Below are 13,468 nucleotides of genomic sequence, written 5' to 3'. Positions count from 1 at the left end.
AATTCTAAAACGTAGGCCTAAGTGCGCAATTTTAAATGGACAAGATTTTTTACCACTAGCTATCCTACTAAATGTCAATTCGGTCCAAAAATGTTGGTCCAAACTTTAAAATGAAAACGGGTGGTACTGTAATATGGGATTTATTTCAAATTGTGCACCTATGTCCACACTTTTTAGTGTAGAAGTTGTCTGACCACTTGGAGCCCTAAATATCAAATTACATCCAATTTTAGCCGAAAATATCGATGAAAACTTCAAAGTAACTGAAATCGACCTGCACCGTTAAATAGGGGGTATTCCAAAACGTGGACCTGAGTCCACAACTTTTGGTGTAAACGTTTTTTGAACGCCAGAAATGTAAAATTATAGCTAATTTGGGGTCTATTGCAAAACGTGGTCCGAGATAGCCCATCTTCGAACTTGACCGGCAAACAAAAGATGCATCTGTGGAAATTGACTCAAAAACCGTATATATATGCAATTTTATGATGATCGGCTAACGTTAATCCCTGCCAACCTAAAGCAATTTTAATGAAATAATTTTATGAAATTAGGCGTTCTTAGATCGAGTTCCATGCTAAGGTAATTTTATGGAATTGTTGTAGCGGAGAACTCGATCTAAGAACCCATAATTCCATGAAATTATTAGAGTTGGGTAATCTAGTTCCTAGTTCCTTGTACTAGTTCCAAAGCGTATGAGTAACATCATGAAATGTAACGTGTGATAGTAAGTATACGCAGTTTGTGCAAAGAAAAAATGTGGGCCATTGGAACTGCGAAGTGAACGAGATAGTTCCATATAGTTCCTTTGGCACAACTCTAGAAATTATTTCATTGAAATCGCTCTAGTGTGGACCAGGACTTTGTTTTCATAGCAATTTTTATAAGGCCAAAGGTGCGTTTTCATGAAAATTCTGTAAAGGTGGCAATTTTAGTTTGATGATAAATTTTTACCAGTTCATTGTTATGGCTAAAAAACGAATTCTACATAAAATTTTAAGCCGATCGGTTTACGATAAACCATGTCCCCTGCCCGATCTTAATTCCGTAGTACTTTGTATTGGAGCCAAAGGCGAATTTTCAGAAAATCGCCCTACATGCCACAATTATTTTCCCATTGATGAAAAAAGTGTACTAGTCATTGTTGTGCCTAAAAACGAATCCTACAAAAAAGCATGAAAATCGGTCAGAATTTGATATTGCTCCAATATGCATATATGGCCAATGTTTGGGACTAATATACAGTGAGTCACAGTCAAAAGTACCTACTTTAGTTTCTTTCATCAAAACTGCGATTGCTAAGAGTTAATTAATGAAAAAATATTGCTGTTTTTTTCATATTTTTACATTAGTGTCTTAACCCGTCCCCGTACCATGCTCCAGCCTGATCATGTACACGTCACCGTTGCTATAATTAGATAGAAAGATTAGATTTATGCTCTTTTTACCTACTATACAAGTCCTCACCTTGTCCCCCTCGAACGCGGCGAAGATTTCGAAATTGACATTGCTTAGTTCAGAAACCTTATTCTTATAGATATAAGGCTCTTGGACCCAGACAATGTCTACTTCAGATGTCGTGAGGGACAAGAGTAGATCAGCGGCGGCGGCTTTGCAGTGATGCAGATGAATCTGCAAGATGCACAGCCTTTGCCGCTTCTCTACTCTTACTGTGTTTCGTGGGGTGAACTCAGTCGAAACCGAACCCATCCTGAACCGAAATTCAGTTTTCCCTCACGTTCTCTAAGATATAACTCCCCAGGGGGGGTCAACAGCCACACTTGCAACCATCCCACCGTCCTCGTTACAGTGTGCTACACAGATAACAGTCCAGCCCGATGTAGTGAGGTTGGGTTTTTGCACTTCAGCAAGAGTTCGTTGTCCACAGTAGGTGGGGGAACCCAGGCAAAGAGAATTTTCCTGGACGGAATATCAGATAAGGAGACCGCCGCAAGATCAACTCCTTCCCACAATGCACCAAAGTCATCCACGCACGAGGAAATCTCGAGATTTCCTTTTCAGACAGTTAATCACCTTGACACCCTTTCGCAAAAAGGCGCTGCCAAACTGACGATCCCCCTGATCCTCCGTTCCAGATACGATGGCTGACCGAAGACCGATTTCAAAGAGCAACCAGTGACTGTCGCTGATTCTCCCATTGTCGATGATTGCCACTTGAAGGTCTTCATCATTCGCCACTATGGCCTGTCTATCGTATGGCTTTTTGCGACCTTGACCGTGCACTTTGGAGTTAACTTTTCCAGAGGAGGTTGATGCCTTCTTTGTACTCAGTTGCTTCTCCTTGGTTGTACGCTCCAGGGCTGCGGCATATGAGGTTGATGGTTCAACCGGCCGAGAAGTCATCGTCTTCTTAGGTGAAGACTGTGGGTGGACCTTCGGTGGAGCGAATGCGCTTCACAGGTTTATGCTGTGGAACATTTTTCGTTCCCCCAGAAGACGATGTTTCCTTGGCTGACTTTACCTTCTTCCTGTTAAGACCTACAATTCCAATCGCTTCACCTTTGCTTTGTGCAAAGTATGGACCACATCGGTTACTCCTTTCAAGAGTGATCGTGCGCATAAATTTTCCGAACATTTTCGAAAGTAATATTTAATGAAAGAAATTCGATTATTAAATTATATTCCGTGAAAATGGACCAATAAATCTATTGATATACTATATACTATATGCATGTACATATGTTTTTACCGATAAGAACAAGGCATATTTATATAAAGCAAAATGTAATAGGGTCTACTGATGAATTTTGAAACTTAGAAATTTGCTACCATAAAATACTGCTTTTCATCCTAAACGTGTAATAAAAATTACCTACGAGAGTTCTGAATGCGTTATACCTACATATTTACATTTTGATTCAAACTTGTTCTATTTTAAAGGATTTTGAAAACGATATTCAATATTTTGTTCAATATTTATCTTTGATAATTAATTTTCAATAACAACAATGTTGTTTTTGTAAATTTGTTAGTTGTTGTAATTCTCGCATATACCTTATATAAATTTGCCTTAAATAAGAACATGTCAGAAATTGTAAAACCTATTTAGGTATTCTATTTTTAAATAGCAGATTATTCCACCAGACACGTTGACTCCATTTCTATTACAAATTATAGAATGGGTTTCAAGGTACAATTTATTTTTCTAATCAAAATTAACACTCATACGCTATGATGATTAATAAATGCAAATATTTGCACACACTCACACCAAATAAAAACAAAATCGAAATTCTTATCAAAAATAAAAACACCATAAAACGAAAGCAAATTCTGAGAAAAGAAAACAAAAATTCAAAATTTTGCTAAAACATTTTATTTGCAGTGTGAAATTGAGAATAAGAGCAATGAATTTTATTTCAATTTTATAACAGAAAAATCCCGAGAGCTCCAAAATAAACAGAGAAAGAAAAGAAAACGAGTTACAAAAGTTTGTTTTTGACAAAAGTAAACAAAAGACAAAGAGCGAGGGGAGCCCTTATCAAATTTTTGTTTGGTGGAGCAAACAAAATAAAAACTAAAAAAAACTTTTTTGTGTTTTGTCGACAGAGTGTGATCATTGTATTCTAATTAAGAGAGTAAGAGTACACCCTTTAAGAGAGCCATAATGTATGGTTCACGTAATCTCCACAGCAATGGCCCCAATAACAGCGGCGTCAGCAGCAGCAGCAACCCAAGTCCCCACAACAATAGCAATGACAATAAAGCCGGTCGTTATGGTATTGGTGGTGACAACAACATCCGCAGTGGCGTCAGCAGCAGCAGCAATACAATGGCAACAGCTCTAACAACAATGAATAATAGTGGTGGAATTGGAATTCATTTAGCCAATGCAAATACAACACAGCCATTTACTGGCGGTGGTGGTGGCTTTGCTTTTATGGGAGCAGCAGGGCAACAACAACAACAGTTACCACAAAACAACCAACAGCAGCGTACCAACATTAATCGTAACTGTAGTGGTGGAGCTACTACGGCGACATCAGCAAAAGCAGTAAATTCTCCGTTCGTTGGACAAACGCATTCAGTTGAAGGTGGATCGCGTGCGCAGACGGTTGATATTAATAGTCCGATACAAAGAAATCAGAAAAAACAGCAACATCTACAACAGCAAACGTCACCCGAATTTGCAACGGCAATCAATCAATTGAAAGAGCAATTTTGCCAAATTAATTTAAAGAAAACGCCGCAACCGAACGGTGTCTCGTCAACACCAACATCACCGCCGCCCTTGTACGTCTCAAATAATCACGCGAATCTTTTGCATAATAATTGTGCTGCAACAACAACACAAACTTCGAACCCCAAAAATTCAACGGCAATTGTTGCTGGTCAACAACAAGAACAACAACAACAACGAAATTTTTATAATAACGCAAATTTTCCGAAAAGTGATTTCCAAACAAATAGTGAATTAAATTCTTCTGCTCCTCCACTAACAACAACAAATTGCCACAAAAGTAAAAATACAAGCAGCAGTAGTGGTGGTGCTGTAGTGAAAACAACAACTTTAAATTTACCCGTGACATCATACGCTGCCACACAGCAAAAACAACAACAGCAGGAGTATCCTGTTGAACAAATTTATTACAACAACAGTGACAACACCACTGGTACCTACACTTACACATATAATCCACAGGTGGGTGTTATTGTTTTTGTTTTCTTCTTTTTCGTTTTTTTTTCTGTTTGCTGCATTTTTGTTTTCTGCTTTTGCCAGTCGAGCTAGCCGGGGAGCTTTTGAGTGTCACAATGAGATTTTTGGAATTTTTTAAAGTGACGTATTGTGGAATTTATAGCTTCGGGTATGAAATTTCGGAATTATCAACAATTCTAAGTGTGAAGTTGAAAGCAAGATCTTCTTCAATTCAGAAAAAAGTGTTCAAAAAATTAAAAAAATCGGAATTAAATGTCGTTTACGGCCACCTCGTGTATCGGTTTGAAATTTTCACCAACGGTAGGCCTTGCGATCCCGATCACAACGTTATATAGTTTTCCGGCGGAATGACGATAAATGTATGAAGGTATAAACTTCTTCCCGAAAAACTATACATATATGTACATATTGCTTTGATCAGGGTACCGAGGTCTACCTATGGTGAAAATTTCGACCAGACACCTAAACGAGACCTGTTCCGAAAATCGTCCTATTTTTCGTAGAGTTGGAAGGACCACAGTGGCCAAAAATATCGTGTTAGTTAAAAGTTCAGATTTCTTTTTTTACGAAGCGACAGACCAAAAATTCCCGTTCAGACTGACATCAACCACCATGTAAGTGAATATCAACCGATCACAACTGATTAATGTGATTGATAGGTTGGGTAAGAAGCCTGAACGGGAGGATAATCACACGACCTTTGAACCTGCTTTCAATATGTTGCAGATTTTTATTTCATATTCGAAAGGGTTGAATAACGGAAAGAAAATGAGTTCCGGTTACCGATTTTTGACAACTTCAAATTAATAAAATAAAAATAGGAATATTCAGGTAAATTCAGATAAAAAATCGATTTCTACCTCACAGTGGAAAGTATCCACACTAAAAGTTGTATTAAAGCTGTGTTCCTTTACTTACCTGAGGTTACCATTTTAACCATTTGTTACCATTTTTAACCTGCAAAGCGTTCCTTAACCCCGAAAAGTGGCAAAACTGGAAGCAATTTTTAAGAGAGTGAGAGGGGAGAGCGAAAATGGCTTTCTCTTCTACCACAGGCTACCAGCAAAATTTCTGCAGGTAGAAAATGGCAGAACTGATTTTTCGACTTTTGTTTGACGATTATTTCACAAAATGGACGAAAAAGTCGAACACTGACAACACTAAATTAAAAACTGTGAAATAAAAGACGAAAATTGATTTTTTTATGTTTTTTTCTGACATTGATGCCGGATCTACCATTTTCCGTTCCTTTACTTTTCTGGTAAAAATGTTCATGAGAGAGCAATTTTGACACTTTCTCTTTTACCACTCTTACCATTAAAAAAGTAAAGGAACAAAGCTTAAACAAAAGGGATTTCTTAGGTGGTTAGTAATTGTTATCAGGGTTAATATATTTAAGATATTATGATTTCTTATATTTATCATCAAAATACTTTATAAATGTGATTTGTGCTGGGAATCATTATCTTGATAAAATTGGAATGTTGTTCCCAATCCCATTTTTAGTGCTAAAAATAATTCATCCTATCCATAATTCCTTTGATAAAGACAAGATTCCCTGCACCGGAAGCACTCATACAACCCCATTCCATAATAGATCCTCCTCCGTGATTTACAGTTGGAATCCCAGCAAAATGTTCGATGACAAATCATGAGTTGAATCATTGGTGCAAGTGACATGGCATCGATGAAAATTCGGGTGAATCACCGATGAAATTTACAAGGGAGTGACGCACACTTTCACGAATCCATTGCCATTGCATCTTGCACCAGTTCATTGTCATGGCATCTTGCACAAGTTCTTTGTCATGGCATTTTGCAACAGTTCATTGTCATGACATCTTGCACCAGTTCATTGTCATGACATTTTGCACTAGTTCATTGCCATGGCATCTTGCACCAGTACATTGTAATGGCATTGTGCACCAGTTCATTGTCATGGCATTTTGCAGCAGTTCTTTGTCATGGCATCTTGCACCAGGTCTTTGTCATGACATTTTGCACCTATGTATTGGATCTGGATTTGCAACAATCAGAAATAAAATTTGCGGACCAATTATGTAATTTGTTGAATACAATACACAGATGATTTCTGTCAACAGATGTCATTTTTCTTTATTTTTATGCAATTTTGAAGATTATTTTCTTTATGTGTTTTTTTTTTAATATATTATATTAGTCTGCCAAAATCATAGTTATCTCTTACCATGGCTGCAAGATATTTCATTCAACTTGGGGTTCCGTTTTTTTCAATATTCGATAAATTAAGAATATATTTGCAAACGCACCGATCTTCTACTATGCTTCTCCAATTTTGGATGCCATGTTTTATGACATCATATTCAACTTGGTCCTTCCATTGGAGTTTTGTCGTCAAATGGCTCGTATTCATATGTCGGTGGCTTTATTCATCCTCTTGACATGGTCCAGCCCAGCAATAAGATGCACTATTGCACTATTGGATACGTTTTACTATATCGGACTCGGTCGGCAGGTACAGCTCTTTGTTTATATACTTATTTTTAATTCCACAAAATGAAACAGGTTTTCAAACACAAAACAAATGTTTGTTTTGTTTTATAACAATTTACATAGTACATTTATTTAAAATATGTAAATTTTGCCACTATCGATCACTTTCTTTTGACTTTTATTTTAACAATAACCTTTGCAAGTAAACAATAATTCGGGTACATGATTATTTAATCACGATTGTACGGGTACTTATCAATTTATTTAAACTCATGGCAACATTATGACAAAGATCGGATCTTTCACCACTTCATTTGCACTCATGAAAATTCGAAGAGAAAGATCGGATCTTTCATGACTCCAATTGCCTTCATGAAAATGATCGGATCTTTCACGACTCCAGCCAAACTCATGATAATTCGATGAAAAAGATCGGATTTGTCACGACTCCATTCGAACTCATGATAATTCGATGTAAAAGATCGGATCTTTCACGACTTCATTTGAACTCATGCAAAAGAACCAGTGAAATCATGATTTCACATGGAACCACTTCCATTTAATTTTGCTGGGTTTGTGTGTTTAGGGTCCAAGGCCGTATTTGCGTTACGCCATACCTTACTTGGTCCATCCGACCTTTCAAAACTCAAAATCCTTTTTTTCGTTTTCCTGGGCGAACTTCAATCGAATTTAATGGTTTTAGGGTTTATGAATGGCTTTTTCAATGCAACTCTGCAATACAGACCATGCTTCCACAAGATTCTCCTAATGGTTTCTGGGTTACACTTTTTGTTAAGATATTTCTCCGCAATCTCTGCAAGTTTAGGTGCACTAAGCTTAGGGTTATAGGCACGTGCCGAAGCAACCACCTTGCCTCCCCGTTCAATGCAATTTTTTCTCGCTGTATAAATACTTGGAAGTACAAGTAAAGGAGCAATGGGAATACACGACATCAGTGTATCAACAAAAACGCGCTTTTTCAAATGTTACACTACAGTACACAGTACATAACTAATATACTCCGCCGAACCCAGTACACTAAAAGTAACAAATAAAACAGATTAAGTTCGTATGAAATGTGAATCTATCGTCACATTTTAAAAATTCGCTACATTCAACGCATCGAAAATGAGGAAATGCTTAGACGCATGAATGCCGAACTACAAGTAACACGTACTATAAAAACCAGAAAACCATGTTATTTGAGCCATATTATAAGATATGAAAAATATAAGTTCCTCCAAGTCATCCAATATCGAAGGAAAAAAGAGAGGAAGAAAAGAAACATGGATAAATAACATTAAAGAATGGACGTGTCTGCAAGAAGAACGAAGTCTTTTGAATATTGCCAGAAACCGTCACTTCGAATATTTCGGTAGCATCACAAGAGTATCAGGGAACCGACTGAGATATACTCTGGGCCTTTGCCATTAAGAAAATGTGCAAACCCTAATATTTTAGTCCTGGTGTCTATACAATTTATTGATTTTAACTCTAGGTTTTCTGCCAATATCATGAACATATTTTTGTAGACATCGTCCTAGGACGATATTCAAGAGTTCCTCACCATTATATAACGTCAAAATTAACCCTACAATTACAGACCTTCGGCTATAAATGCAGACATTCTTCTATGGATTGATCGAATACCGGCTGCACAACCGAAATCATTTTTAGGGAGGTTTCTATGACATTTTTCGAAAAGTATGAACTTGCTTAAAAATTCGAGAGCTATCTTGCACTCTAGCCATATTAGTTGGTAGCCCTAAGTTTGTTACGGATTGATCACAAAAAGTATAGACTTGCCCCGAAAAACATTATACGGTCGCAAAAGCGGCGAGAATACAATATGCTTCTAAAATTGCAAAACAATCCGTGAAGTGTTCCTAACCCACACTTTTGTATCAGATCAATTTGGACCAAATCGGTCACTTCGAGAGTTTTCATGCTCACCATTTTAACAAAAAAAAATGTTGGGGAAGATGCCCGAAGGATTGGTATGTTTCGACTGAATATTACAAAGTGTAAAGTTTGTTTTTTCGAATAAATCAGTTTCAAACAATTAGGAGTCACACCTTGTAATATTTTGACAGTTTTCCGAAGATACTCCTTGTGGCGCAGTCTAGAGCGATATGTTTCCTTATGACAAGTTTATGCTACCTGGCATAATGGTCCAAAAGCTCTAACACGATAGGGCAAATTATGTCTCTTATCATTTGCCCGACTTCGGAATATTTCTTTCAAAAATTAAATCGAACTTCAAATGGACAATATCGGACAACTCTTTCCAGTACCTCCTCAAAAAGTTAGCTTAGGTGCAGGTCAAGGGTTGTTCGTGGATTGTTTTGAAATTTTCATCGAAGGTTCCCCTTGTGATCCTATTTACAGCGTTATTATTATTATTATTTTTTTTTTTTGAGAGCTTCCTGTATAACTTTCGAAGAGCTCCAAAACATCTTAAGGCAACAAACTAAAACGGCTGGTGGGAACGAGAACTATCTGTAGAAGTGACTTTTGCAAATCATGATATATTTCTCTATAACATAGTTCCAATATGGACTATTCGGATCAGCGACGTACGCAGGGTTTTTCAAGGGGGGATGCACATGCCTCAAGAAAAGGCCCAAAAGTTTACACTGGAAACTTCCAAAACTTGTTTTCACCTTTAAAAATGCTATTTTTATTCCCTACACCAACTTATAATAGTTGTTTTATATTGGAAATAATGGTCTTACCAAAACGAATATCTACCTAGACGAGCTGAGTCGATCTGACTATTTGTGCCCGTATAAACCAGAGCTGAGTGAAGTCGAGAGAGAGGGAAATTTCAGGGAGAAGTAATATTTAATTTTTCTTGATGTTTCATTACTTATTTCAATATTTTTTATGCCCTCCACCATATGGAGGGTATAATTAAATGTTTCATTCCGTTTGTAACACATCGAAATATTCGTCGGAGACCCTATAAAGTATATATTATTGATCAGCATAAAATTCTATGTCGGTTTAACAATGTCCGTCTTTCCGTCCGTTCGTCTGTCTGTTGAAATCAAGATACAGCTCGCAATTTTAAAGATAGAGAGTCAATATTTGATACAGAAGTTTTTATTACTTGCAGGATAATTGGTATTGAAAATGGGATATATCGGTCCACGTTTTGATATAGAACGGTACCTCCCGATTTTCGTTTTTTTAAGTTTTAAGCTTCATTCTCATACTAAGATGGCTGAAATTTGGTATTTAGTTATCGTTGGGTGTATAAAACTTTCCACCTGAACTTTGTTGGTATAAGTCCATGCATTCATATCGACGCCTCCAAACAATAGTATGCTAAGTCGACTTAACATGTTTTCAAGTTCTTTACATTTTTATATTTAACGTCCTTTAACTTAAATTCTGTCAAATTTTGGTAATGATCGGACAATCCGAACAGAAGTTATAAACAAATATTTACTTAGCATAGTACTGAAGGTCAAAGAAATTTCCAAACTTTTAGAGCTTGTGCTACAAAACTCGCTTTTCAGAATTAGCAAACTATTATTTGGAGATATCAAACGTCCTTTAACTTAAATTCTGTCTAATTTTGGTAATGATCGGTCAATCCGAACAGAAGTTATAAACAAATATTGACTTAGCATAGTACTGAAGTTCAAAAAAATTTGCAAACTTTGAGAGCTTCTCCTGTAAAACTCACTTTTTAGACTTAGCATACTATTATTTGGAGGTGTCGATATAGCCTCCATAGAACGGTACCTCCCGATTTTCGGTATTTTGAAGTTTTTAGCTTCATTATCACACCGAAATGGCTGAAATTTGGTACTTAGTCAACGTTGGTGGTAAAACTTTCCCCCAGAACTTTGTCGGTATCGGTCCATGCCTTCATGTAGCCCCCATATAAGGGTTCCTCCCGATTTTCGGTATTTTGAACGTTGTGACCTCAATATTCCACCGAAATGGCTGAAATTTGGTATATAGATTTTTTTTGCGGGTACTCAAACTTCCCCTTTAAATTTGTCGGTATAGGTCCACGCCTTCATATAGGCCCCATGGAAAGGTACCTCCCGATTTTTCGTATTTTGAAGGTTGTGGCTTCAATATTCCACCCAAATGGCTGAAATTTGGTATTTAGTTTTCAATGTGATATAAAACTGTTCGCTAGAAATTTGTCTGTACAGGTCCACGCTTTCATATTGCCCCATTTCCTACTAAAATTGTGGAGATTGTGACGTCAATATCCCACCGAAATGGCTGAAATTCGTTATTTAGTCTTCCAAAAGTTATAAAATATTCCAGAATAGTATTATCAGTATAGGTGCACGTCTTTCTATATCCCCATAGAAGCGTACTTCTTGATTTTCGGTATTTTTTAAGTTTTAGCCACATTCTCTTACCGAAATGTAGGAAATTTGGTATTTAGTCTTCTTTAAGCCTAAAAACTTTCCGTCAGAAATTTGTCGGTATAGATCGACGTTTTGAGATAGACCCCATAGAACGGTGCCTCACATTGTTTTACCGCAATTGCTGAAATTTAGTATTAAGTCTTCTTCATACACGAAAGGAAACTAATTATTCCATTTTACTTCAATAAAACGTGTGGTGGAGGGTATAACAAGTTCGGCCCGGCCGTTCTTATTGTTTTGTACAGCCATATGGCATTTAGCTATCGGAAAATCAGACTGATTTTGGTTTACTTTTAAACACTAGTGAAAGTAATTGGCAAATTGTGTTACAGTTGCAAAGCTAAATTCCTTGAGCTCCACCAAATATTCATTCGCATTTTCAACATGGATTCCTACCTGTCTTCTAGTCTAATAACTGAAAACGTCTTAATTACTCCAGTTAAAATTCCATTAGACAATTCTTCTACAAATTTGCCTCTGTCACTTTTCTACTTTCAAATTGGTTTTACCACAAGAAAAAAACATGTTAATGAACTTTAAATATTTCTTACACATACCTATTTTCTACTGCATGTTCTTCTCACTTCTGGTATAGCCCTCCTAAACAAAATAAAGAAATGGCAAAAACAAAAAATTTGCACATGTCAAAATAATGAAACGAATAACTAGCAACAACACCAAATTTCATACAAAAGTGTCGGCAACAACAATCGAGAGGTACCTAGTAGCACAACGAGCAAAAAAGCTAGAAATAACAGTTTGTCATGCAAATGTTTTCGAAGAATGTGAATAATAAATAACACGGTTACACTAGAGGTTTTTGTCGGGTTAAGGAGGATTTATTTGACATTTGCGCTATGTGGAATTGACATTTGAAACTCAAACCCACTGGCTTAATCCGGTTAAGTGTAACCGGGGTATAATAGAAAATTCATAAAAAGTATGTAGTCATTTTTGATATCTATTTCCGACTTAAGGCCTATAGTCACCGATGTTGCCAGGAGAGCGGCTGATCCTGACTCCGGATCATTATACCCTATACCACAATGTGGAAAAGGGTATAATAAGTTTGTTTTCCCAAAAATTCATGTAACGCCGCGAAATATTCGTCGTAGACCCCTCATGTGGTATACCAAACTTCATATCTCGACGAGATAAAGCGATTTAGCGATGTGTGTCCGTCCGTCCGTCCGTCTGTCCGTCCATTAAAAATTGTAATCAAGCTAGAGGCCGCAATTATGGACCGATTGTCACGAAATTTAGTATGGAGGTCGGGTTTGGACCAGAATAGAACTGATTAGTTTTTGGCGATGATCGTGAAATGTTAAAGGGATGAAATGGACCAAAAACAAAATTTTTGCTCGATTTTGTAGCCGCTCTGTAGGTCGCAATAATAGTCCGATCGGCGCGAAATTTTAAACGTAGTTTTGGTTTGAGATGAAGAAGTAGCGTGCAAGTCAACGGTATGATCGGATAATATTTAGCGGGTTAAATTGATCAAAACTTTTGTGTGAAAATTGGTAAAATTTCTAATGCACATCTTATAACTTTATCCCAAGAAGACGCGTTTAGTGGTATAGGGTATCACATGGTCGGCCCCGTCCGACTATAGTCTGTTCTTACTTGTTTGTAATAAATTAATACAAAAAATTTAGTTTCCTTATTTTAAAAAACGTTTTCTTGACAAACTGTTTATAATTCCTCCTCTTTATCATATCTCGTAGACTCTCTCTTTTTTGCAATCTACCTACCTATCTACATACCTACCGTATGAATTTTTGTTTTGGGTAGAGTACATTGCCGGCCGCCTTTATTGCTTCGTTGTTTTTGTCACTTCTGCCTGTACGACTGTCTGTCGTCTTCTCCTATGTTGCCCCAATAAGTTGTTTATTTCGTAGTTTACGTTTATTTTAGTTTT

General features: G+C 36.9%; 1 protein-coding gene across 23 annotated transcripts in view; it reads left to right on the top strand.

Annotated features, from left to right (window-relative positions):
• Window positions 1-13,468, top strand: part of cher (filamin A protein cher) — a 261,724-nt gene that overhangs the window by 59,140 nt on the left and 189,116 nt on the right. For 11 of the 23 annotated variants that reach the window (XM_073961907.1, XM_073961905.1, XM_073961902.1 and 8 more), the window contains exon 2: window positions 3,347-4,663. The exons of 8 other annotated variants lie outside the window; for them this stretch is intronic. In XM_073961907.1, the coding sequence (XP_073818008.1) occupies window positions 3,629-4,663 (1,035 nt within the window). In that variant the 5' untranslated portion in view covers window positions 3,347-3,628. The remainder of the gene's footprint in view (window positions 1-3,346; window positions 4,664-13,468) is intronic. 4 more of the 23 variants (XM_073961896.1, XM_073961898.1, XM_073961894.1 and 1 more) reach the window with 1 other exon arrangement.

Source organism: Musca autumnalis, unplaced genomic scaffold (genome assembly GCF_047663935.1).
Source record: "Musca autumnalis isolate F117 unplaced genomic scaffold, ASM4766393v1 scaffold_1, whole genome shotgun sequence".
NCBI lineage: Eukaryota > Metazoa > Arthropoda > Insecta > Diptera > Muscidae > Musca > Musca autumnalis.
This window is presented reverse-complemented; position numbering and strand designations above follow the sequence as displayed.